The sequence below is a fragment of the Pararge aegeria genome, chromosome 5, assembly GCF_905163445.1.
Source record: "Pararge aegeria chromosome 5, ilParAegt1.1, whole genome shotgun sequence".
Lineage (NCBI taxonomy): Eukaryota > Metazoa > Arthropoda > Insecta > Lepidoptera > Nymphalidae > Pararge > Pararge aegeria.
The window spans coordinates 393,423-420,743 of NC_053184.1; the positions used below are offsets into that span (position 1 = coordinate 393,423).

Genomic DNA, 27,321 nt, shown 5'->3' on the forward strand with positions numbered 1-27,321 from the left:
TGTTTACCTGATAACTGATACTAAAAGTGGGATATTAGAGATGTAATCGAGCAAGATTTGTTGTATGCTGATTCTGTGTACATACCATCACCCTTGATTATATTTATACGTATCAACGCCAAAAGATATTTAAAATAATATAATAAAAAAACTATTTATTATGAAAGAAGGGACAATAGGTCTTATCGCTAAAAATGTATAGCTACCAGACAACAGAAGTAGGTTTAGTTTACACAAAAAAGAACCATTGCATGCCCATTATAGGGCCGGCCTACCACAGAGCATGTGTACTCCGAGAACTAGAAGGGTTTAAGCCTGCTAACAGAAAAAACAGAAGCACAACTACTGCTAAAAAAGTGCCCAACCAAAGCATAGCCTCATGCGTTTCGATCGCTAGTCAAAATGCTGACAGATTAACTGGCGGCCATCACGGCTGGTCCCGTGCTGCATGACATACATTAGAACCGATTGGTACCCATATCGAATGACAGTTTGCTAGAAAGGGCAACTACTAAATTTTTTCGTTGGCCGTACAGTCCAGCACGCTTAGCCGTCCTAACGCCATCTACCGCTAGGGAGCGGCAACTTTCGGAGGGGGTCTAAGCATATTTTGCATCAAGAACCGCTTTTATTTGTTGAGACACAATTTTTGAGAAACTCCATTTCTTGTCAAACTTATTCAGTAACATTATTCCGTTACGAAATTGATTCTATTGTGTAAACTATGTTTGAAGTCCGAGAAAATAAGAAGATTTTTATTTGAAATGAAATGATTGAAATTGAGCCATGATTTCTGTTTTCAGATATTCTAGACCACCGCGAAGAGCCTATCCTGACCTTCTGAGACCTATAGGCCTACTGCAGAACTGAAATGTGACACTTGACGAACATTCCAAACATTTCGCAATAGTCTTAGTGAGTTATATGTTATGTTTAAAGTCATTATGAAAGATCTCTTGGATTTTCATTCACAATATTATTCTTAAGTTAATTTATTATAATTTAAATTCATATATGTTTAAAATGTGCATTTCACCGTCGGTGCGTCTTTAATTTATTACATTCAGATCTATGAACTGACCCTAAGAGTATTGGGAAGGATTTCATTTGTAAATAAAACATGAAAACATTGTGTACAAGGCATTGCTATGCCTTTATTTTTATCAGACATAAATTGCTACACGTTTTATCATATAAAAAACCGTAATGTACAGAATTAAATCATTTGCCACCCAGCTAACAATGAAGATGTCGCTGTCAGTTTCTCTGTGTTGAAAGACTTATGTACAGCGGAATTAGAACTGATATCGTCGTAAAGCCCCAGACCGTGGTTATGCGTTTTTGCTCGGTGGTTTTTTCACAAGATGACTCAAGAGCATTTATTTAATTATTTAAAAATGCATTAGCTAACAGCGACTCGTGTGGTAACAGTTCACATTAATGTTAAACCCTCTCATGACGAGCATAAATTGCTTATCTACTATAATCGAAACGCAACCAGTGTAATACTTATTATTTTGAAGTTCCGGTGGCCATCCATCCGTTTTGCTTGACCACCATTTGTGTTTGGTGGTGATAGCAAATGCGTTACTTAAAAAAAAACCTAAATTGCTATAGGTGTCCCTACAATATTTCTCTCACAGTTCCCTTGATTTCTCCAGGACCCCTTCAACTGATCTTGACCTGATAAAAATAGGACCACATGGCAAGTATACGTCTCAAACAAAAAATACATTTTTCGCTTTATTACATTAAGTTTGTATTTCAGGTGTAGCCCATATACATTGATATTACCATTTGAAAGAAATACAGTTAAGAAACACAAATTAAATTTAATATAATCATAAACAACAGAGCTCGGGGCCAACAGTCATAAAAAAATGCTACCTAATTGAGAACCACCGCCTTTTTGTAAGTCAGTTAAAAAGGAATTTCCACATGCTCAGTGTAGTAATTTACTCATTGACTTTTATTATTATCAGTTGACGCTGCCGTCTCTTCGTTTTTCTCTCCAATTAATTGGCACCATTATTGCGCTGTATGTTGTGAAACTGTAACACCATTGTCTAGATAATTTGGATAACTAATAACATTATATCATTAGCTTAAAGGAGTGATGGTAGCCCAGTCGGTAGGAATTCGATTTCACTCTCGAAGGGCCGAGTCCGAATCCTAGTACGCACCTCTAACTTTTCAGAGTTATGTGCGTTTTAAGCAATTAAAATATCACTCGCTTCAGTGGTAAAGGAAAATATCGTGAGGAAACCTGCAACATGACTGAGAGATTTTCTCAAAGGTGTGTGTGTGTCCTTAAATCCTTGTGGGAGTAGGCCCGTGCCCTGTAATAGGTTGATATTATGATGTTGATAGTTAGTTTCAGAGTACTCCGTATTTCAAATGTGGCGCTTCCAATTAAAACTGAATTCCAGGTCACTTGTATATTATGTGCCGCCACGACAGTGTTGGGGGCATAATTTTGCGTTCATATGTTACTGTACTGTCAGAGTTATCTTAACTTAATTATTATTTTCAAATTAATAATTTGGTTAAAATAATATTCACACACCGAATGGTGGAATATATATTTTTAATGTAACTTGATCTCTATGTACTTACCTACATTCTTAAATAAATTTATTATTATAAGAATTATTATTATAGACTGCACAGTAAAAGTACAATTTAAAGTGTTGACAAAGGTGACATAGGAGATACCACATGTTTTAAAAAAAATTACCGGACTTCAGAATATATAATATCGGTATCGGCTAGATTCGTATTTTATATTATGACTGAACGCATCGAGACGGTACAGACAGAGTTTTTTTTATGTTGACAAAGTTGAATTTCTCCGAAAAACTATGGAACTGTTTGATAAATATGTAATATTTAAAAATGTATCTTTCTGAGTCCAAGGCCGTGGGTTCGATTCCCACAACTGGAAAATGTTTGTGTGATGAACTTTAATGGTTTTCAGTGTCTGGGTGTTTATCTATGTATTATAAGTATTTATGTGTATTATATTCATTAAAAAATATTCATCAGCTATCTCAGTACCCATAACACACATTGGAATTGTTGTCGTAACAATCCAGCAGCATTTTATAATTGTTTGTCAGATATTGGATATAAATTATCATACAGTAAACGAAATATATGCCTTATGCGGTGATGAATTAAAGGTATTTTTCAGTGAAGTATAGAATGTAAACTTTTATCGATATAGTCAAAACGAAAGGGCGTTAATTTTAAGTAAAAAAAAATACATTTATAACTATAAACTATATAAAGTAATAGCGTGACGGATTACGTGTCATATGAAAGTTTTGTATTAAATTTATTTAGTCTTTTTTATAAAAAATAATGTACGGTCTCAAAGAGTATTGCCTTATGTGTAATTGATTATTGAAAGATAAATATGTATTACTAAAAGGTTGGTGTTGTTTCGGATGCACACAAATCTCTACACTAAATTTGACTGATAGGTCTTTAAAAATGAAAAATAATAACTACGACGGAAACACACCGCAGCGCTCCCTAGTGGTCTATAACGTCTTAATATTTGTTAGATCAACGAGCCCGAACAAGACATATCTAGTTTTAGTTGTTGCAGACTGCCTGGCTGCACAATCAGCTAAAAGCTACCACGTTACTGCTGTCTAAACTGCTTGGTGAACCAATTTTCGAGGCGATTAGATAAGTTATATTAATTTCAAATATACACAATTCCTTACACAAATATTGGATTGAGGCAGGCGTTACTTTGCGGAAATCCATGATAAATTATGAAAATTAAGAAAAATTTGCTATAATCCGCGAAATACAGGAGAATCTGTACATTTTCGTTTTTTTGTCCCTACTGTAAACAAAACTAACAAAGCCACCAATCAACTTGATATTTGGCAAAAAGCTAGTTGACAGGACCGAGAGTTACAAAGGCTTCTTTTTCTGCAAAGGAAAACCTTAATAATCAAGAGCAAAGAGCGCGGGCAACCGCTGGTGAGCTTATACCAGACCGCACAGATATCCATCATAACTAAGAACCATTGCGATTTATTTTATCCTTTTCTTATAAAAGTCGCATTTCAATCGATCCATCCGTGTGACGCATTCACAAATAAAGGCGGATAACGCAAAGTAGTGGCAATTTTTTCAGTGTTCGCCGAAGGAAAAGGACTTTTTTACGTTTTATTATTATTAATGCTAGAGATTTGTGTCCTTGCAACCGCATAAACACTAACATTGTATTGAATGAAGTAATATTGAAACGTATTCTAGTCAGTAAGCCACTGTACCGTTCGTTTAAGATTTGTGAGCTCATCGTTGTGTCTTTTAGAATCGACACAGTATAACGTCATAGTAATATGGATCTAATGTTTCTAGTTTTAGAGTTGCTAATTCTCTGCTACTTATTTTTTCTCATTTGACGAACAAGAGTGATAAATATAACTGAGATATTGAAAATCCATTTTACTGTGACGTTTTGTGGGCAAACCAATCTGCAATCAGAAGGTACGTGGGTGTGAGTTTAGTTATAATGTTTGTATGAAGTGATAAATAAAATTAAAGTACCTACTCGAGTAGCATGTTCTTTATTTTATGTACCTCCCTTATACTTGGATAAAGTTTAATTTTTACCCGCGATGCAGATGAAGAGGGATTTCAAGCGTAGACGCACCGCATGTCATTCTATATTGATAACAACAACAACCGGACTTAATGTGCTCTCGGCACGGGGGACACTAATTGACTAAATAAGGACTTTACTGCGAGTTACATTTAAAATACAATATGTCCTTGTCTCCAGGTTGAATTCACGATGTTTCCATATGAACCGTTTTATGCGCTAGTTGTCTGACACGGATAAGTCCACTCGCTGAAACTATCGCGCTCGTACTGCACGGGACAATCATGGTCATAAGTGGGCCTCGATTCGTACGAGTCGAGTTTCTGGCGATCTGCACGCAACTCAAGAGAAAGCAAAACTCGCGTCTACAGCTTATGGACCTCAATTGCGCAATTAACTACGCGTGACACGATTCTCTCTTTTAACAGCGACCCGGGAGTCTAACCCTGTACCTTGTGATCCATAGTTGAAAATGCTCACTATGAGCTTAACCAAGAGCAATTCTCAGCAAGACATTTTAAATATGACGTGAATATTTTTGCGGTGTTGTTCATTTATATCTTTGTAAAACTTGATCCCGTTTTTATTTTCAAGAGTTTACCGTCTAGTTGATCCCATTTCAGTTCTTTTAAGATCTTCGAAGATAGAAGATGTGGAACTCCTTATTGGTCGGCAGCATATAACTCGCTCGGTGCAAGAGTTTAGCAACATTGGTGTAAGTTTTCATGTAAATTACTAACGGCACTTCCACGGCAGCGTAAATCTGTCATGGAGGGCATGGAGGGCATGGAGGGCAAACCTTTACCCCTTCTCGGTTTCTATGCGACATGCTACTGGTAAATCGCTTAGCGGCACGTCTTTAGGGTTTACTTTATTAAATACTTACACCAAGAAACAAGTCTCATAACATATCATAGTTAAACTTTGTAAAACTTGGTTTTCTTTTTAGATATTAAATTTTAATATGTAGGTATGCTTACAGTAGATGCCGACAAGAAGGCCGAATTTTACCTGTAGGTACCGTAAACCAACAGTTATGTGGATACTGTACTGTGACGGAAAGTAGGGAGAGACAGCTGCTGACGTTGTACCTGTAACAAATAAATTGATCTGTTGGGATGTGTTTTGGAAGAAATGCACTTTCACTCTTATAAACTATCATTTTTCAAGGTTATTCGAAAAGTACCTACGCCTCCTTCCCCATTATCATCCTGCTTCTCAAGCTTTGTTATTTGTTATTGATTATTACAGATTAAAATTATAGCAGCCTATAATTTAATATCGCTTATAAATCGCAGTTAACGTACCTGTAAAATCTAACACTTAATCTTTTCTTACAAATGTAGGTGATTTAAGTATTTCAATAAAGACATTTTAGGGTTTAAAACGAGGCTCTTCTTAAAATGTACCTTAGGTCGAACTTGAAGAGGCTGGCTCTTCCAGATATGCGTTTCACAGAAAGCGCAAAGTTGGTGTAATAATGGCTAAAGTGGTAACAATGTGCGATGCAGTGGCCAGGGCCCGAAAACGAGCATATCCTGTGTTCCCGAGCGAGTAGGCGGCGGTATGCGGAGCGCACGCGCCTCTAATGAGTGGGGACGGTATCTCGGCGCTCGCACGCGGACGAGTCCAGCGTTACTCGCATGGATTGTTAGTTCAGCACTTGTGAATCATTTAGAGTATAATTTTGAATTATAATATAGGCCCTGTCGGTATGGTCGGTTGGATAATATATTTCTTTTGAATGTCATAAGCAGCATGGCCAAGCAGATGGCCCACCTGACGGTAAAGGGAAAACCATTGCCTATCGACAGAGCGACACTTAACGAGACATTCAAGGAACACGTGCGGCAAAGGGCTGCCTTCAGCCTTATGTCCAAGTAGATGTTAAGCCTCATGTGCCTCTCACACCGGCAACCGCGCCTTTCAGAATGGAACACAGCAATGCCGTGTGTCAGCAAAAAAAGCATTGTGTAAGTACCCGGACGGAGCCGACCAGGAGCTTAGTCACAAAATGCTCTACTATACTACTCAGAAGATTTGCATTCAAATGCAATCGTGGACTTGAGTTTTGTCACCTTTTTATTTACCAAGAGCGCTCGCTGTAGAAGGCTCTGTGAATTTCAGCTTGAAAACAACGTATACAGACGTTGTCGATAGGCGAAACCGAAAAATTTACGCTTGTCCAGAAGCTTTTCTATTGATTTTTATGAAATAAAATTGTTCGTCCCGGTCCCGGTGTACTCTCTAGGCGTGGTGCCCCTAGCGCAAAGGCGTGCGGCCGGAAGCCGCAATGTGGCGAGAGCCCGCTGTCTTCGCGTCACTAGCCCGCAGCAGCGCCGCCGACTCCAACCGCAGGTGAGTGGCTCATTGCGTCCCGACCTAGCCTAGGCACTTCATATTTGAGCAAAAGGCATGATGACTAACTTTGAAAAATCGCCGCGTATTTTGAACTATCTACATCCAAATAATATGTTATTTTAGCAGAAATTAATTGATTATATCAATTGCAATTCATAATTGAAAAAAAAATAATTACTAAGTCCTTGTTCCATGGCTAAAGATTATTGATTTTAGTATTGGTAACAAAAAGACTTGGCAACTACTATTTGAAATAACAAAATAATTGAATTATGCTAGATCTATATAGATTTACGAAGTTTAAGTGGTACAAAATTATGTTTAAATAGACGTGCTACTGTCATCATTCATGTACAACATGCAATTATGTAGGCTGTTTTTCTCGTCTAGTCACTGCGTCTGTGTTGTTTCATGTAGGTAACATGTAGTTAGTTTTATGTGAACTTAAAGACTGAAACTTAATTATGAACGCGAGATTACGATAGCAGAGACGTAGAGAATGGAGAAGTTGTGAGCTAGACATTGGTTGGGTTTACTTTAGTAGGTACATAAGTAGGAATTAAAATAAATGTGGTGCATTGCATCACCTGCCCCTCATCTCGCCCGCCAGTAACTATCGCCGTATCAAAATTTTGGGTTGGCGTTAGCTTACTTTACGGGTACCTACCTAGCTACTTTAGACAGAATGATGTCTGCTTTCAACACCTAACCAGTTAAATATAATAAGTAATTAAATGAAGAATATTAAAATATCCATGATAACATAAAAACAATCCATCTTTTGCAGGGAATACCAAATATATATATACCTATGACTGAAAACACTAATCAAACGCCATTTTATGATTCTTAATCGCTTAAAACAGCAAATTTTGCCGAGTTTTTATAGAGTTGCTATACTCTGCGAAAAGAAGGATTTGTATAGGTAGTGTAATTTATAATTTCTTCAATCTTTATACTCCACACCAAACAGATCTACCCTCTACGCACGTTTCGCATCGACACCTGAGCATCCTTATTATTGTTAACTTTACAATGAGTAATTTTAAAGTGAAAAATCCCATGCTATTTTCCGTGACACGATACGGTAAATTTTACTGCGAAGGCACGCTAACTGATAGTTCACATTAAAAACATGTTTTATATGCGGATACCTACATCAACAGTCGCCGCTTCCGCAGAAGACACCGGGGTACATAATACGAATAACGAAACCTTCGATAGCTACTGACATCTTCTGGATAGTTCAGCCGCGGCCTCAATCAGTCGCCGGCTGACCCCTGCCCCCTTATCAGCCGCGCGCCTATCTCACGCCTGACGCCAATCGCCACCCGCCGCGACGCGCTTCGCTCACTCACAAGTGTTGCTGGTAAGCATTATAATATTCTAAAAAAATCTACTTTATGCATTGTAAAACAGAGATATTTAGAATCTAAAATAATGAAAAATATTCACGGTTTTCGGGTCTGTCCTTTCCTTGCTTTTGCAGCAAAGAAAGCTGCTATAAGCAAGTATATAGAAACAAAATGATTTCGCAAGCTCGACATCTCAATGCCTAATGGATTTTTTTTAAGAATGACCAATTTTATACAGAAATTTTGAGACTCGTATTTACATTAGAATAGAATATGTTTATTTTCAATATCACCTCAATTTTTTTTTCATATGGTAGTAGCTTTAAATTTTATACGTAATTATTAATAGTCTTAAGTCTATGATGTATCGTATCGTGCCAATAAAAAAGTTCTGACTCAGCCGAACGTTGCGATTACTACATGTACCAACAATGCTGGTATTCTCTCAAGCTCTTTGTGAATAATTTTATAACTTTTCAGTCAATTAATCTGATTTGCAGCGAACAAGAGCGCAGAGATGTTGTGGGCGTTTTGGTTGACCGTGGTGGCATCGGCGCTGGGCTGCGAGCTGATCCCGAGCGAAGACGCGCGCCCCAAGTCCCCCGGGGACAACTTCTATCGCATCCTGGTCAACGGGGAGGTGGAGCGATACGTGCCCAACCAGCGATATGTTGGTGAGTAGCCTAGCGGGATGAAACCTGCTCTCAAAGAAAAGAGAAACATAGACCAAGACGCACCTCGCTGCTCGCTGCTCGCTGTGGCAGAATGGTCGCTGGTCATATCCAACAATTTCCCCTGCGATATACATGCTGATTCCAAGTGATTAGGAATTTTTAAAAGACGAGCTCCGTAAGCTAACAGTTTTATATTGAAGGATAAGCTAACTTTAGAATGCCCCCTGGAACTAGATGATGATGCATTGTAATTTAAAAAACTCTACTCACCTTTGATTACCCAGCCGCTTCCACAAAAACTAATTATTAAGAAATAGATATTAATTCCTAATTCTTTCACCTGAAATTTGAACCTGGGACATAATTAAAACTTTATCTACTGCAAAATGAAGATCTATAAGAGATAAAGGTATAGGCATATTTTTTATTAATATAATAAATATTGTTAGCGTTATTTTACGTGTTTTGATTATTGTGTGTGTGTATGATCTTGTTTAAGTATATGAAATTACGATTTAAGTATTATATAAAGGATGGCATTTGATTTTTTATTTACGGTTGGTTATTTTAATGCAACAATTATAATTTAGACAATAATTATTTAATAAAGATTATTTAAATAGTTACAACAATAATTAATTAAGTTTTTTAACTCTTTGGTCTGAATACCGAGAAAAAAAAAACAATATAAAAAAGAAAAGATGGCGCCAATCACGGATTCAGGCGCGAACGCTCAACGTACTCGGAATGGATATAATTTTAGAAGTGTTAAGTTCCAAGCGAAGAGTGATAATTAAAATAAAATTGTAAAGAATATGGAAATAAAAGTTTTGAACTATTGCCAACAATATATAGGTACCGAAATATTAAAAAGGTGAGGCAAGTGGAGTTTACCAGCTAACAGTGTAGCCGTTAGCGAGAATTCATTTGAAGAACACATTAGCGTCAGTATCAGTAACTACGAGTATTTACCGCGTGCTCCGAGCTGTACGCCGATGACTTCGCCGTAAACAGCAGATAACGAACCCATATGTAAATTGTTATTAAAACGCGAATTATTTTATAGCTACATATTCTGCGGTCGATACCCGCGATTTGTGTTAATAAGAAAACTAGCACACACCGGCGACGGCAGTGCGAGCATTTACAATGTAAAATTCATACGTTTATGTTACTAGAGGTAACAAGATACATTTTCTTATGCATAGAAATCGACCTCAATGCATTAAAGGGGATTTGCCGAGTAAAAATCTGGAATCAAGTATCTCTTATCCTGTTATATATCTTGTTGCGTATTTTACATTGCACTGCCGCGCCGGCCGCGGTGTGCCCTGCCATTATTAGATTATTCCGATCTGCGCATTAAAAAAACACTGCATCTGCTTATGATATATGATGTGCGTCCGTCCGTCCAAGATTTTGTATTGTAGGTACCAACTTGAATATAACTTGTTAAGTAGAAAGCTAGAAATGTCAGCAGCATCAACTAATCAGGGTTTGTGTTTAAGTTAATGAACTGCCCCAGCCGGGATTCGAACCCAGGACCTCGTAGTTAAATTCAAAGCGCTCACCGTTGCGCTAGGGAGTTCGTACAATCGATCTCGATCTTCTCAAATGTTTTGAACACGCTGAAGATAGCGATATAATGTATTTGCATTTGCATCCCGCAGTGACCCTCGTCGGCTCTCGGACACACTCCGTCGTGCAGCAGTTCACAAAGTTCCAACTCCTGCTGGACCCCTTGGACCCGTCTTCACCTAGGAGCCCTCGCAAGCAGGGCCAGTTCCAGCTCTTCGCCGACACCCTTACCAAGTTTGACGAGGAGTGCACCAACTCTGTGATAGAGTCCGATGACCTGCCGAAGACTGAAGTGCAAGTTATGTGGAAAGCACCTCCAGAAGGCTCTGGTTGTGTGTTATTCAAGTACGTAGTTCTCACTTTGTCCATCCGTGTGGAATATATACCAGTATTCTTAATATTGGTTACTTAAAATTAAGATCCGTTCCGAACATGAGTCGCGCTTTTCTAAAGTAAGAAGAAAGTAGAGTTGGTAAGAGTGGGTCCTTGGAACAGTGGCGTGCATAGGGTTTGTGACCAGGGTATGCCTAAAGCAGGTACATGGCATAAAATGGAAAAAATTCCCCTCCAATAAGAGTTATATAAGATAATTTGGGTATGCAGTGCTTTTGTGCATATATAAAGTGCACGCCACTGCCTTGGAAAGATGTGAGTTTTAGTTACTCGAGGCGAAACCGATCAAATGGTTTAAGAACTTCATTTCCTCATAAAAATTGCAAATTCAAATCGCTTATTTGCAGATTGGTTTTACATTATTGCAATTAATTATGACTAAGAAAATATACTTTCTGAACACTAGTTATTGCGTGCGTACTTTCCGTTTTCTTCGTGCGTAGCAGTAATAGATATAACGTATTATATCAGCACACTGTACAAAGTTCATGAACTTTGTGGGCCATATTGTTATATTATGTAGCCCAGTTTAATTCTTCAACAAAGTCTCTCGAACTAATGCAAACGTTTTTTGAAATCGTACTATTTACTATGTACTTCCTAATTATTTGTTGACGTGTTCAAATTGTTAGGAATCCACTTAAAATACTAAGATGCTATTGCTTTATATTTGTTAGTTTATCATTTTATGGTAACGCGAAGCTCGTAGGCGGGAACGTTGGTACAGACGAGACAAAAGTGAATTATCATCATATGATGTCGGTAAGAGGGACCCCGCGGTATCGCTTGTGCCGGCAACGCATATACTTTCTGAACACATAACTAGTGTTCAGAAAGTATATTTTCTAACGTGCGTATATGCGTGCGTACTTTCCGTTTTCTTCGTGCGTAGCAGTAATAGATATAACGTATTATATCAGCACACTGTACAAAGTTCATGAACTTTGTGGGCCATATTGTTATATAATGTAGCCTAGATTAATTCTTCAACAAAATCTCTCGAACTAATGCAAACGTATTTACTATGTACTTCCTAATTATTTGTTGACGTGTTCAAATCGTTAGGAATCCACTATTAATTTCACGAAAATCTTCGAACAATGCGTGTTGCCAGTGATGACCTATGGCTCTGAAACATGGTCGTTAACTGTGGGCCTCATAAGAAGGCTTAGAGTCACTCAGCGGGCGATGGAGAGAGCTATGCTCGGAGTATCTCTACGCGATCGAATCAGAAATGTGGAGATTCGTAGAAGAACCAAAGTTACCGATATAGCTCAACGAGTCGCGAAGCTTAAGTGGCAATGGGCCGGGCACATAGTTCTGAGAAAGTATGGACGTTGGGGTCCCAAGGTGCTGGAATGGCAGCCCAGTACTGGTAAGCGCAGCGTTGGTCGACCCCCAACGAGGTGGACAGACGACATTAAGCGCGTCGCAGGTAGCCGTTGGATCCAAGCGGCTCAGAATCGTGGAACTTGGAACTCCCTACAAGACCTATGTCCAGCAGTGGACGTCTATCGGTTGATGTGATGATGATAATGATGATTGCTTTATATTTGTTACTTTATCAATTTATGGTAACGCGAAACTCGTAGGCGGGAACGTTGGTACAGACGAGACAAAAGTGAATTATCATCATATGATGTCGGTAAGAGGGACCCCGCGGTATCGCTTGTGCCGGCAGGGCCATGGTGTACGAGAACGAGAGCAGCTGGTTCGCGCAGGACGGCCAGCTCAGCAAGCGGCTGTGCGAGGACGCCGCGGCCAGCGCGCCCGACTGCTGCGCGTGCGACGACGCCAAGTACCGGGTGAGGCCCCGCCGTCCCGCCGACGTAGGACTGGTAGCCACACACCTTTGACAACGCTGTGGAGAACTCTCGAGCTTGCACATTTCTTCACGATGTTTTTCTTCGCCGTTTAAATCAATAATATCAATGCGCCTTCAATCGGATGCCTAGTGATTTAGGTTATTTCTAGAAGAAAAAATGTTTCTCGAACTCATGTTTATATGCTGTCTGAATACGCTAGGCGTTGACATCACATAAGAGTAAGGTTGTTTTTATGCGTTGCCGAACGAAATTTTAATTGATTAGAAACCTAGGAAGCTTCATTTAATAGGCTTTACTTCTTAGGCCTCTTATTGCCTCGTCCGTAGTTTGTGAAAACGGGCATAAGTGTTTTTAAATTAAAAAGCACACGACTCGGAAGCGTCTGAGATGCGTGCCCCCGACATCAAACTTGGTTTATCCGAAAGGGGGGCTGGTGCTCTAACCACTAGGCGTTTTAAGCAGTCAAAGTCAAAGTCAAAAATATCTTTATTCAAGTAGGCCCACAGGTGGCACTTTTGATGCGTACATAAGAATCACACGGTAGTGAGATTATGGCGATAACCACATTCGTAAACTTAAAACTAAAGCTACTAGGGTTCCAAACGCGTCCTGGTCTAAGAAGAAGCCCACAACAAACTTAGCCGGGTGTTTTTTTTTTTGTTATCACCATCTCACAGTTTAGTGTCACTTGCTTCACCGGTAAAGGAAAACATCGTAAGAAAACCTGCATGCCTGAGAGTTATCCATAATGTTCTCAAAGGTATGTGTAGTCCATCAATTTGCACTGAGCCAGCGTGTGGACCGCGGCCCTAACCCATTCTCATTGTGGGAGGAGAGCCGTGCCCTGTAGTGTGCCGGTAATGGCTTGATATGATGATGATCATATGCAAAGCTTGCTTGTTTAAGAGAAAATAGTATAATATGTTTTGACCACATTGAAAACACATTTATTGTGACTCGTGATAGATACTTACACCTAATGATTTGTATTTTCCTCCGCATGAGGATTACATTATTGTGTAAAACATATTGCAGATGGTGTTCGAAGGGCTGTGGTCGCCACAAACGCACCCTAAGAACTTCCCCGTCCAGGCGCTGTGGCTCACGCATTTCTCCGATGTGATCGGCGCTACACACCCCAAAACATTCAAATTCTGGGGCGAAGGGGAAATCGCTACTGACGGTTTTAGGTTTGTAAATAAAATTGATGAAATTTAATTTTATTTAAATATTATTAACTTCATTTAGTTTATTATTTCGTCTGACTAAGTTCCTCGTCGACAATGCAATATTTCTCATGCTGTGAGGAATGTATAGGAGAAGGAACGCAAACATGCTGAAAGCTTCAAGGCCCAATGTTTCGATTTACGTGTCACCCTTGAAGTGAGATGCAATAAATCCGATACACCCGTGCCACCTGAAAAAACGTCTGGATTTAGCTGGAATGTTCTAGAATAACTTTAGTCGGGATCGGAAGAATGAATCGCAGTTGACACAACGATCTGAAAGTCACATAAGTCCTGAACCACTCAAATCCCTGACTTGCACGGACCACGATAAGTCTTTATCAATTCTGACACCATTAAACCAATAAGAGGTAGATTCTCCCAATCGACCTTTGAACACATACCAAGGCTGCCAATAATAATAGCCTGAGATTTAGATGAATTAATCTTGAGTTCATACTGTGTTAAAAGCATTCAAGATCGTCTTGTTTATTTGTGGTTTTAGTATCGAATCTGTTTTCTATCGGCCGAGTCTCCTTAAACCTTAAATACGTGCTGGCAGGTCGCTGGCCGAGTGGGGCTCGGTGGGGCTGTTGGAGCGCGAGTTGCGCCAGCGCGGGCCGGCGCTGCGCTCCGTGCTGAAGGCGGGCGGCCTGTGGCACCCGCGCCTCAACCAGAACACCAGCGCCGCCTTCGTCGCCGACCGCAAGCGGCATCTGCTGTCCCTCGCCTCCATGTTCGGTGCGTACTGCATCCAAGTTCAATGGAATTTACTTTGCAGTGCTAAATCTCAAGTTTGCCTACACGTCTTCAGCTAGTTTGTAAAATAAGTCAGAAGCGCATGATTTGCGACTTTAAAACGAGTAATGTTAGGCCCATTTTGGAAGCGACTCCTCGACTGCGAGCAAGCAAATCTAGTACTAAGGCTACTGAACATGGATAGCAGTACACTCCTCCATAACACTCGTCGCCATTGATTTTATCCTGAAGCAAATAATCTACATGAAAGGAGAAGAAGACAGAACAGTGTCTGCATGGATTTGTTTTTTCTTCACTTGTGTGACTAAAATCCCATGATTAAGAGTAATACGTATTTAAAGCAAACTGTCTGTGTGCATAACTTCATCTTGAATTATGATTAAGTATTCCGGATTAAAACATTTTTAAAACAGTTAAGGTCAGTCGATACATCAATACTTAAATGTCGAATTTGATTATGTTCGCAATCGCAATATACCCAATTCATAGGACCGTCTCCCGACTGGGTGGTGGGTGTGAGCGGCCTCAACCTCTGCAACAAGAACTGCACGTGGGCCGAGAGCAAGGTCATCGACCTCTTCCCCTACGATGCCGGCACTGATGACGGCATCTCATACATGGTAAGCACTCAAGAAACTTTTTGGAAACCTGCATTCTCTTTCGTGGTTATGTAAGGAACCTAACCCATAGTTATGTAAGGAAATACCAATCTATGGCAACCGAGCTCAAGTGTTGCTACATATTTTTTTCGAGACTGCAGAACTTAAAATTTCAGGGTAAACTAGGTCAACTTTGGTGATACTCCAATTCTGTTCTTCAATTCTTTGATCTGTAATGCTGATTCCAACGTAAGAAAGAGGTAGAGGTAGGTAGAGTAGTAGCAGAGCTTTTTGTTACAGTTCCTCTTATTTCCGTCTCCAAGCAGCATCGTTGAAATGCTGTGATCTGGGCTGAAGGGCGCGGTTGCCGGACGCCGGTGTTATAGCAGGCACACGAGGCTTGATATCTACACCTCAGGTCATGGACGCGGTGGGCGAGTTGCAAGACGTGTTGATTGCATGCCCTCCGTAGTGTCGCTCTGTTCATAGGCGACAGTTTTCCTCCGCTCATTCTGGCCCGTCAATTATTACCAATCAAATTATATAAGAAAAAGATAATTGATCTCGTCATTTGAACATTCTCATTCATTAATTTTATTTTCACAGTCGCCGAACGCCGAATCGAAGCCTCGCGAGAAGATGTACCGCATCACCACCATGTACCCGGAGGACCCGCGCGCCCCCTTCTACGACCCCGCGCAGCAGGAGATGCAACCCATGGCGCGCCTCTACCTCACGCGGGAGAAGCTCATCTCGCGCTCCTGCGACGAGGAGGTGCTGCTGAGCCAGGTGGCGGAGGAGGTGGACAACGCGGACTCCTCCGGCAGGCGTGAGTCCGCGATGGCATTCCACATCAGAGTCAGCGCGGGTTATATTCATTGTGACCAAAGGGAACTTATCCAGAACATGCTTCATCAATAGCCTGCTTGACTGAAGGCCGCTTCCGATGCTACAGTTTGCCTATGATCACCACGTTAGGCTGCTGCCCGCTCTCTGTTGAACTGTATGTTGCGGGAAGATGGAAAGTGGTGACAACCGTATTCTGAGTTTTCGTCACCACATTCAATACATGTTTTATAATATCGAATAATAACGATATCGTGTCCTAGTTGTTTTTCTATTCTGAACATATTTAGTTTGAAGATGTTTAGTTGTGTCGTAACACCTTATCTTGCTGGCGTCGGTACAAGGGGCCGATGCTCAGTGCTCGTGTGGTCGGCAGCGGAGTGCGCGGTGGGCGAGTGGGGCGCGTTCTCCGCGTGCTCGGTGACGTGCGGCAAGGGGCTGCGCATGCGCACGCGCGCCTACCGCATGCCGGAGAAGGCGCAGATGTTCTCCTGCGAGCGCCAGCTCGTGTCCAAGGAGATGTGCGTCGCCGCCGTGCCCGAGTGCGAGTGAGTCCGAGTGTTTCGTGCCTTGGGCATACCGCCCCGTTATATAGACTGACACTATATGTATATTATGATACACCGACACTAACGGCCATACGACTTTTGTTTGCCTAAAAGTTAACGCTGAGGCACACAAAAGAAGAACAGTTGGTAGGGCTTAAGTTTGAGCCTCACGTGCCCCGATTCGCAGAACTTTCGCTGGACTTGTGATTCTACGCGAAGGGCGCAGGTAGGACGTGGCCGTTTGGCCTTGTCTTAAGGTTGGGTTGCTCGTCGCAGGGCAGACAGCGCCAACGAGGCGGAGCCGGACTACGACGTGGCGCCCGTCGAGGACGTGGCGGGCGTGTGCCAGACGTCGGAGTGGGGCGCGTGGAGCGAGTGCTCCGTCACGTGTGGCATCGGCATGAACACGCGCCGCAGACACTTCCTCAACCAGATGGGGCTCAAGAAGTGCCCGCTGGTGCACATCGGTATGTAGTCGCAACCTCGCCTTTTTAAGGGATGCTTCTCGCTACGTTTTCATTTAATTTTCAAGGCCTTTTTTCGACCCGGCAAGCATCTTTATGTTCCGTAGCTGCGTAATGATGATGCAATCTGTATTACTTTGGAGAATATTAGAAACTAATTAATATTCCCGGCGTACAACTTGCTTCTTATATTCCGAGGCATGTTTCCGCAAGCTAATACATATTTGGTGATTTAATGTATGTTCACAAAAATATATCTAAATTTAAGAGAAAATGTGACCGCAATAGTTTGAACATTATGAACAAAAATAAACTTGCAGTGCAATATACTAGACTACTAAAAATAAGAAATTCATTTAAAGGAAATTGTATATAATTTTACATTAAACTACCTGTTGACATCTTGGAGATGTGTCTAGAAAACTTCAAAGTTCGTATTAAACGTAAGCTTATAGAAAAGTCCTATTAAGGACTACGTCAACGATAAAAATGCTTGGATGTAAATTATTGCTCTAACCAGGTTATTTCTTCAGTAGTTTTAAATGACAATGTGAGATGGTGATAATTACAAAATAACCATCGGCTAAGTTTGTTGCGGGCTTCTTCTTAGACCAGGGCGCGTTTGGAACCCTCGTAGCTTTAGTTTTAAGTTGACGAATTTAGTTATCGCCATCAACTCACTTCTACGTTATATTTAACATGTAATGTCCGTATCAAACGTGCCATCTATGTGCCTATTTGAATAAAGAAATATTTGGATCCAATCCTGGATTTATATCCCCTGACAAGGGATACAGTTTACGTGTTAACACTTGCGGAGGACGCACTAGGAGGACATACAATTTAGTCCTATTCCCCGGGGAGAAAAATGTCTCCTCCACGGATTAATTTTGAGCGCGCACCGGCAGAGGAGAACCGCAAATGCATGCAGCCTCCGTGCTCGGAGGAGGAGGCGCTGGCGGACGTGTCGGACCCGACGTGCCCCACGTCGGACTGGGCGGCGTGGTCGCCGTGCTCGGCGTCGTGCGGGCGCGGCGTGCGGTTCCGCACGCGCCTGCTGCTGGTGCCGGGCGCGCAGCAGGCGCCGTGCTCCGCGCGCGTCGAGCTCATGCAGCAGCGCGCGTGCCAGGAGCGGGCCGACTGCGCCGTCGACGTGCCCACCGCCAAACGTGAGTGAACACACCGAGCACACAGATTGGACTCATTATAAATCTCACCGTCCCTGCGTACAGTTTCTTCTGCTTTTCGCTAACGTAGTCAAAATTTCTGCACGAGTAAGGTAATGACGATCATGCGAGTGCCCAACAAACGCAAGAAAACAACGACGTAATATTATGTTGATTAAATTTTTTAGATAAATTTCTGATCTACTTTTAAACAAATCTACGATTTAGAAACGGAAACAAGTAATTCAAACTAAAAACGTAAAAAGCATATCACACTTTATGTACTCACCGAGAACCGAGAGGTTGAGTTATATCACAATCATTGATTGTTAAGTGACCCAGTCATAAAAACATGCATTTTCAAAGTAGGTACCTAACTACATAGTAGCTACCTAGTATTATTATTGTATTTTTGAAACTTTCTTGTTTTGGTAAGTAAGTACTTGATACCTACTTAAAATCATGCCGCAAGGCGCAAAACTACAAGATGTTATTGTATTGTTCCAATGGCGTTGTTTCGAGCCGTTTCGGCTCATTTGCACAAGGTTGCCGACAAACGATAAAAATCATTGTTTCCTTAAATGTCGACCGCCGCTCAAGGTATTCTGTTGCTCTCGCTATACTTCAATTATAATAATTATGTTTACTATGACCTTGAGAAAAAAACTTGGTTTAGTTAAAAGTATCACGGGCATCCAGAAGATTCAATTTAGTTTTAAAGTTGTTAATTTCACCTCATTACATTCATCTATCCAAAAAGCGATCATAGTTTTGACATTGGTTTTATAGCCTGATTGGCAAACTTAAAAATGTTGGATACGATATTACTTTTTCTGGGGTTTTCATGTTGGCAGTATTCCCAACTCGGGGATTCGAGACTGTTACTAATTACTATACAATTATGTTTTATAGCTTTGGTACAGAGATGTGCGAGGATGTTTAACGAGGAAAATAAAGGACTACGATCGCCTCGTTTCTTAGCACCTTTTCTCGCCAGATCGAAAATGCATACGCAATCTAAAATATGATATCCCTACGCTACCTGCTACCGCTTTTAAATGTCTGCTCATTGATTTGAACCCGATTTGTGTGATTCAGGTATTTGCATGGAGGCCCCTGAGCAAGGGCCGTGCCGCGGGCTGTACCGGCGCTGGGCGTTCGCGGCCGCCAAGGGCATGTGCGTGCCCTTCGACTACGGCGGCTGCCGCGGCAACCGCAACAACTTCATCTCGCAGGACGACTGTCTCAGCACCTGCAGCGTCATACTAGGTATCTGATCCCGTTCAGCTCTGCTCTGCTATAGCGCCATTTAGTGTTCCGATTCAAATATCAATAGAAAATGCTTTAACTGCTCTGTACACGTGGAGGGGATTTTAATTTAACTTGCGTATCGTTAGTCAACAACATGCAGGTCGAAAATTAAAAGTTTATATCAATTTCAAGTTGTTGTCAACAGTCAATGGATTTAAAATTTAAATTGCAGTTTGCTAAAAATTACACATTCAAACGCACACACACACACACACAAACACACACACATTTTTCATTATGTATACCCCCAAGACACGGGATATCCTAGTTTGGGGGGTCCAGGATAATTTAAGAAAAAAAATTGTACTTTTAATCAAATCAAAACTATTATAGGAGAGCGATATGTAGTTACTATGAGATTAACTTTTACCTTGTGTTTTGATTACCTTAGTTTTTTTTCGGTCATGTACTTATACAAATTACATCAAATAAGCGTCACTTCACACTCTAATAAAGACAGGAAAATAATTAAAAGTATTAAAGCAAATAATAATAAGAAGATGGTGATAGGGAAACGCGCACTAGTTCGTGGCTCGCAAAAATCAGGGTTTCCTATTTTGGTAGGTAGGTTACATAGTAGGAGTTATAATGGGGGCTCGAGGGCGACTGCCACATTTCGGACAGCCTCATTAATGACGCGTAGGGCTCCACCTCGACAGGGCTATTCAGTGCCACTTCGCATGACACGTAGCTACTAAGCTAATCATCCTTATGGCATGAAAGCAACGTAGAGTAGCGACGAAACCTAATAAATTCACCTTCATGAGGATAGAGAAATTCTCTCTAAAGGGTAGAAATAGAATAGAATAGAATTGGTTTATTTACCAGAACAACACAAACAGATACATACGGAGTTACTTAAAATTTTAAAAGTACTTAATTATTTATAGCATAAAAGTGTATGATGTGTACTTAGTGCCAATAAAAAGGTTCTGACTCAGATTAATATTCCTGATACTAATGTACCCACAACGCTGGTATTTTGTCAGTACCTATTGAAAACTCAAAATTCATTTATTTCAAGTAGGCCTAATATAAGCACTTTTGAAACGTCAAGTCTGTCTGTGTGTACTGAATCTACCACCGGTTCGGAAGGCAGATTCTACCGAGAAGAAGCCGGCAAGAAACTCAGCTTTTGCTCTTTTCCAATATCAACAATTTACATTTTACATTTTAAAATACATTTTTCTATCTTGTTAGAGATGAAAGCGGAGCCGGATTCCAAGCAACCTTGTCATTAAGAAATTTATCAATTGTATAATAACCTCGCTGTAATAAATGTGTTTTACCACATTCTTTAAACCTATGCATTGGTAGGTCCCAAATTACCTTAGGAATTATATTATAAAAGCGTATACTCAATCCCACAAATGACTTCTGCACCTTTCGCAGACGATATGCAGATGTCACTAATTTATGACCATTTCTTGTAAGTCGACTGTTTATATCCACTTTTTGTTTATAAAGACTAATATGTTGTCTTACAAATACTATATTGTTATAAATGTATTGTGAGGCTACCGTAAGGATACCTATTTCTTTAAATTTTTCACGGAGGGATTCACGTGATTTAAGTTTATATATTGACCGTACAGCTCTTTTCTGCAATATGAATATAGTTTCTATATCAGCAGATTTACCCCATAATAAGATCCCGTAAGACATCACACTATAAAAGTACGCAAAGTAAACGAGTCTTGCAGGAAAATTAGACAGATTACTGACGTAGTAATCTGTCTAATTTTCCTGACGGCGTAGGCAGCCGAGCTTAGTTTACCTGCTAGTAACTGAGTTGAGAGAATTCCAAGGGTATTTGGTGATCCATTTAAAAATCTAGAAAAGTTTTTGGGTTTCATTCAAAAGGTTACTTAAATGCAGCTTTGACCTTGTATTGAATCGGAAGGTAGCTATAACTAGTCGCATCACTACAATTTCATGAATTTTAACTAATGCAGTGGTTAAGCAGACCCAGAGTTGTCAACGAGCTCTAAAGGTAACGAATCTTAAGTTACCCTCTAACTACCGTCTTCCGTTTTCATCGATGGGGTCTCGAGGTGCTGGGATAAATCCCTGCACCGGAATCCGGATAGCGCAGAGTTAGAAGATAGTATAAGTAGGTCGAACATGACCTCGTCAAACGATTGTGGTGAGTATACCCACAAAAAACTTGCAAAGCTGTTGTCTGTCGGATAAGACGATAAGAAATAACCCAGCTCAGCAAATGAAAGTTAAGAATGTTTGCCCTTTATAACAAACATACCTGTATTTGTAGAACGTGTGCGATGCAATGGTCGGCACTCGGAATGCTGGAGGTATGGGGATTGGTTATAAATAAACAAAGCATGGGGCCGCTTAGCATAGTTCTGATGGCGATGTTATTTCTCGCCGCAGCGGGGCCGGTGCGCTGCCAACTGATTGAGGATTGCTGAAGTCTCATAACATAGTTCAAATGAAAATTTATATGAAAGTCTGATTTTTTAAATAATTTACGTTCATATTTTTCTTTTAGCGGCAAGACATTTTTTTAAACATTGCTAGTTAAATTTACCAAATCAAAAATTTAACTTAACGTGAGCGAAGCCGCGGGCAAAAGCTAATCAATAATAAGAAGATCTTTGGACAGTTCCGTTAAAGTGGACCAGTCAACAAATTATGTACCAATTATTATGAGAGCTCGTGTACAGGCGGGCTCCGGCTAGAGCAATTTACTCACTTTTGCACAAAGATGTCCTTTCGGCATCAATCCATGCGGTCATGACTTTAAAACACTAACTAATTCAGGTTATACTAGCTGTTGCCCACATTCTTCGTCCGTGTTGATTACGGTTTTTTACAAATCTCCTGGGAACAGTTTGTTTTCCGGGGATAAAAAGTAGTCTTACGTAACTCTTCGTCTTTTCAACTAACTCTAAAGCACAAATCGAGTCAATTGGTTGCTTAATTAGGTTGTGAAGGAAGGCAAACAAACGATCACATTTTCGCATTTATAATACTAGTATGGATTTTAGGTTAGCTACAAGTCAATGTAATATATTATCTTTTAGCAAAACTGCGCATAAAGACCTCGATCTGTCCACACAGTCACATACTTCGCTCTGTTTCTGAATCATCTAATTGTAATAATATGTAGATCACTCGACCTACGGTGATGTCATAGCTTTTCATCGCGCAGTCAGCAAGGTTAAGGTCTCGGAGTCAGTTGAGGACTACGAAGTGGTTTGTGTCGCAGGAGGCGCGCCGGCGGCGCAGGGGCCGACCGTCAGCACCAACTTCCCCGGCCTCAGCGTCAGCTCCATCGAGCCCGCCCCGCCCGCTAGCAATGGTGAGTGCTTACTACTATTCTGAGCTAAATATTAATTAACTGTGAGATTGTGATTGCGAAAAAACCTGGCGAACGCGTTTGGAACCCTCCTAGCTTGTCAGCACCTCTGACTGCTGGCCTCGAGCTCACCCAAAGGATTTCTATGCCGGTGATGTAGAGAGCTTATACAGATATATATTGAGTCTATGTTGCGGAGCTTCTTTCAACATAAAATTATCTTTTGGTACAATTTGGCGGCTCTATCGCTACATAGCGACCTTTTGGAGGCATCCACCAAACGAGCCAGGTTTGCCGGCAGGCGCCGCGGCCAGCGACTGCCGGCTCAGCGGCTGGGGCGAGTGGAGCCCCTGCAGCGTCACGTGCGGCATCGGCTACCAGGAGCGCAGCAGGGCCGTGCTGGTGAGTGTGACGCCACGCTTCAATTCATATTTGGCACCCAAAAACAGACATCGTTTATTTTTAACATCATGTAGGTACTTTTAAGTAAGAAAATGCCTAAATCACTTTCTTAATACGTCATCATCATCAAAATTCGCAGACTTCAAAGGCTCTTGATAACATTGTGTGAAAACTCTTAGGCGTGCAGGTTTCCTCACGATGTTTTCCAACACCATTGAAGCATGTGCTAACTATTTTATTTATTAAAGTAAAAACGCACATAACTCCGGAATTCCGTGCCGGGAATACAAATCCCTCCGAAATGGAAGCAAAAGCCTCACCCACTAGACTATCGCCGCAAAATTCGAGCACATTAATGTGCTCAAATTTTGCAAAATAAACTAAATTTTAATATAGCCAAATCGCGTAATTGCCACAAATTAGTTTGGATGCTGGGTCAGTGAGAACATCATCATTTATCGAACATAATAGCTAGGTCTGTAAACCTTTTATATAACATGTGACTCATCTTTAAATATTTTTATTTTCTTTAGCGTTCCGGTTTCAAATGTAATATGACAAAATAAATAAAATATTCATAATTTAGCGGTTTTACTAGCGAATAATTCGCGAATTTGAAAACAAAAATTCAAGAGATTATAAATTTCTGATAAGCAGACAGTTTTATGGCTGAACATAGATACAAGTCGGTATATTAACGCTACACTATGATCAGGCACGTCTGAGCCCTTGAGTGTGTCTGAGCACGGAAACCGTATGAAATCTATTTTGAGTTCCCTTCAGAGTATCGGGGATACTAAATTAGTGAAAGAAACCGTTTTGAGATCAAACTATAACAAAGCGACTCCATAAAGACGTCAAATTCGTCTGTAACTCTATACCTATCTTCGTCGAAACCGTTTGAATATTTTCATAAGAAGCTTTAGCGTCCAGGAGGAATGGTTTAAATTAAGAGGGTCTATTGTTGATTTTTTTTAAAAGGGTTAGGGTAGCTGGTCTCGTTTAAAGGAATTTCGTTCCGTAACAATAAGTGCAAGAGCGTTTAGTAAAAGCCCAAACATTGTACTATTACACTGATTGGTTGTCCTAGTAGTTGTCAGCGTCTTTTGGACTACAGAATCTCCGGATTACTAGATCCTAAATTCAATTTCCGAATCAAAAAATCTCTCAAACTGCCTGGAGTAAGGAAATTGGCACTAGCCACCTAGTACCTATGGCTGAATCTGCTGACCCTCATCGGATAAGCGGTATCCCCTGCTCCTGCGAGTGAAGAGGCTGAGGCCAGAGAAGGGATATGCAACGTTACTTTATAATCTATAGATAAGACTAGCTGTTTTCCCAAACTTCGTCAGTGTACCTATAGATTTTTTGCAGATACCATCTGGGTTTATTGCTATGAAGTATCATATGTTCTTCCCCAAGATGAAATCTATCTTCTTATTGGACAGTAGCAGATGATACTTTGCGGAATTCCATGATATACGACGAACATTAAGCTTAAGTTGCTTTGACCCGCGACACCCAGGCATATTGATACATCATTTTTAGAGATCGGTTTGGTTCATTATCTACCCTCCTGCCCAGTTTCAACACCAAAATGTAATCCTATTATTGTGGTTGTGTGCAGGCCCAGCCGGGCCCGGGGGGCGCGCCGTGTCCGGAGCGCCTCAGCCGGCGACGCCGCTGCTCCAGGTCGTGCTAGCCTGCGAGCACTCCGCGCCGGGTGGCCCGCGCCGCTCGGGCTCCTGAAGCCAGAGATGGCGGAGTTTCACTGCAGACTGGCGTGCCATATTTTAGCTAACTATTAAGTGAAAGTTAATGATGCGACCGACCGGTGTGGCTTTTACTTAATATTCATGTTTAAGAAAAACCAATATATAATTTGATATTAATGATTTTTTACTTGCTCTACATAAATTGATCGACGTCGCTCCACTAGCGGGGCTTAGTTTTCTGACATTATTAGTGTCAATCTATGTTCCCCTAACTATCATAGGCACTTATTATGATTTAGGAAATCTCAACCGGTTAAAGTTTGAAATGCTGAAGAATAGCTTAAGACGCTGAAATCTCCGCTGATCACCTATGAAAAGAGATCAATAGATCTAATTCCAATAAATATGCAAATTCTAATTCCAATATTCTTATTTATAATGTGGATTGGTTTCCGGTACGCGCAAGGTCACGGCAAAACAATACAAGAACAAAGGGACGCCTGGCAGCGGAGCCGATACGATGTTGACAATAAGGGCGCGTTTCCACGGGCGGACCGGAGCGAGGAGGACGCGAGGCGTGCTAGATTGGACCAATAACAATAACCTATGTGAAATTTATGTCTCTTAACTCTGTTCGTTGAGCGTCAGTGAATACGCGTCCTAAAGCTGACTATAAAGCCCACAAGGCCGTCACTCATCTGACAATAGAACTATAATAAAAACATCTTTTCCTCGTCGGAAGATTGACATTGCTAAGCGTACCTAATGTAACACAGGTGTAGCACTTCTAAACAATAATACTTCGTTGTTTTGAACTTTTGATAACGTATTATTTATTTTTACAAGAGCTTTGTACTTTTATTTTGCGTAGTGTAAACATAACAAACTTCTTCCCATTATGGTAAGGTTTGTGTTAAGAGTGTAATCATCATTATCAGCCCATTATGGCCTCGCTACAGAGCACGAGTCTCCTCACAGAATGACAAGGTTGAGCTTAGTCCCCCACGCTGGCACAGTGCGGATTGGTACACTTTGAGGACGTGATGCTGGTTTCCTCACGATCTGCGATCCGGGCATCGAACTCAGCCTCTCCAGAAAGGGAAGCCGAAGCCCTAATCAATAGGCTGTCACCGCACATACGAGATATAATATATTAGCCGATAATTAATGTTCATGAGGGTCATGGATAACCTACGGCCATTCAACTTTCCCTCCGCCCCCAATACTGATGTTGTAATATTTCACAGACTATCAAGCTAATAAAAGTCGTAGAAGAAAAGTTGTTAGTTTTATTGTAAACAACTACAGGCCGAGAGCATTCTGGTATTTTTATGTAATCCTATATTGTGTAGTAACATGAAAATAATTTTTTTTTATTCGACAAGTTTAGCACCCTATTTGTGTTTTTTTCGTTCAATGTACTCAACCACTTTAGTAGGTGTTCTATAAGTCAAGTAGCTTGACTTATGAGGTTATTGGTGAAGAAGATTGGAGCTGTATCTAGGTTTGATCTCTAGAGTTTGACGAATCGGGAAAAATGTCTCGTGTCATGTAACTTTATTCTGTCATTGATGGGACTTTTGTAAGGCTTCAGCTCCAGCTTAAGGCGACGTTAGAACGAGGGGGTTCTTTGGACCAAACTTTGTGGTGCCCGTGACCGAAACGAGGGCTGAATCCAGATCACTTAGAGTCGAGTCGAATACCGTACGTATTATAATACACTCAATTTGTTTACGGTTTTGCACCGGAACGCTGAACCGCTTCATCATCATTGACCCAATACAGATCCACACAGGTCTTCTCTAAAGATGAAACGGGTTTAGGCCGTAGTCTTCCAGACTGGCCAAGTGCTTGGATTGGTAGACTTCATAGGCCTTTAAGAGAACACTATGGGGAGTTCTCAGACATGCAGGTTTCCTCACAATGTTTTGCTTCACCATCATTTCTATTTCGGATGGACACCTGACGGGTTCAAAATTCAAAAGGTTGCTGACTAAGACGCATTGACGGTAGTGGCTTGACTGTCTGAATCGTCAAGGACGTGCTTCGGTCGTCTCCGTCCGATATCGACGTTGGGGACGGGGGTATAAGTTGCCGCATCGACCACTAGGGGGTTGGGGTGTCGGACTTCTTTTTCGAAGTAGGACTTTGA

The 27,321-nt window shown here is 41.0% G+C and overlaps 3 protein-coding genes across 6 annotated transcripts in view; 2 read left to right on the top strand and 1 right to left on the bottom strand.

Moving 5' to 3' along the window:
- The window catches only part of LOC120624154 (uncharacterized protein KIAA0930 homolog), a 57,394-nt gene extending 54,445 nt beyond the window's left edge, over positions 1-2,949 (top strand). For both annotated transcript variants that reach the window (XM_039890525.1, XM_039890526.1), the window contains one exon: positions 804-2,949. In XM_039890525.1, the coding sequence (XP_039746459.1) occupies positions 804-844 (41 nt within the window). In that variant the 3' untranslated portion in view covers positions 845-2,949. The remainder of the gene's footprint in view (positions 1-803) is intronic.
- LOC120624155 (phosphatidylcholine:ceramide cholinephosphotransferase 2-like) overlaps positions 1-27,321 on the bottom strand; it is a 98,529-nt gene that overhangs the window by 47,053 nt on the left and 24,155 nt on the right. Inside the window, exon 2 of one of the 2 annotated variants that reach the window (XR_005658746.1) lies at positions 5,634-5,718. The exons of the other annotated variant lie outside the window; for it this stretch is intronic. The gene's annotated coding sequence lies outside the window, so the exon portion shown is untranslated. Of the gene's footprint in view, positions 1-5,633; positions 5,719-27,321 lie in introns of those variants that run through there. 2 annotated transcript variants of the gene reach the window in all.
- Positions 8,234-25,346, top strand: LOC120624152 (spondin-1). 2 transcript variants are annotated; one of them, XM_039890524.1, is made up of 15 exons: positions 8,234-8,357; positions 8,844-9,017; positions 10,688-10,940; positions 12,670-12,793; positions 13,850-14,004; positions 14,603-14,781; positions 15,289-15,419; positions 16,005-16,227; positions 16,621-16,792; positions 17,069-17,259; positions 18,165-18,425; positions 19,521-19,691; positions 22,963-23,055; positions 23,309-23,454; positions 25,082-25,346. In XM_039890524.1, the coding sequence occupies exons 2-15, from the start codon at positions 8,861-8,863 to the stop codon at positions 25,154-25,156; spliced, it is 2,331 nt and encodes a 776-aa protein (XP_039746458.1). In that variant the 5' UTR covers positions 8,234-8,357; positions 8,844-8,860; the 3' UTR covers positions 25,157-25,346. The 2 variants fall into 2 exon arrangements, with proteins under 2 accessions (XP_039746458.1, XP_039746457.1); XM_039890523.1 differs by having other exon boundaries at positions 8,260-8,357; positions 23,354-23,454.

What these genes read in the sequence shown, in the direction of transcription:
- LOC120624152 (XM_039890524.1), top strand. Translation starts at nt 8,861, where the DNA reads ATGTTGTGGGCGTTTTGGTTGACCGTGGTGGCATCGGCGCTGGGCTGC. An exon ending in TCTGGTTGTGTGTTATTCAA is followed by an intron (nt 10,941 to 12,669) that starts GTACGTAGTTCT and finishes TTGTGCCGGCAG; the next exon opens with GGCCATGGTGTACGAGAACG. An exon ending in GTCCCTCGCCTCCATGTTCG is followed by an intron (nt 14,782 to 15,288) that starts GTGCGTACTGCA and finishes CCCAATTCATAG; the next exon opens with GACCGTCTCCCGACTGGGTG.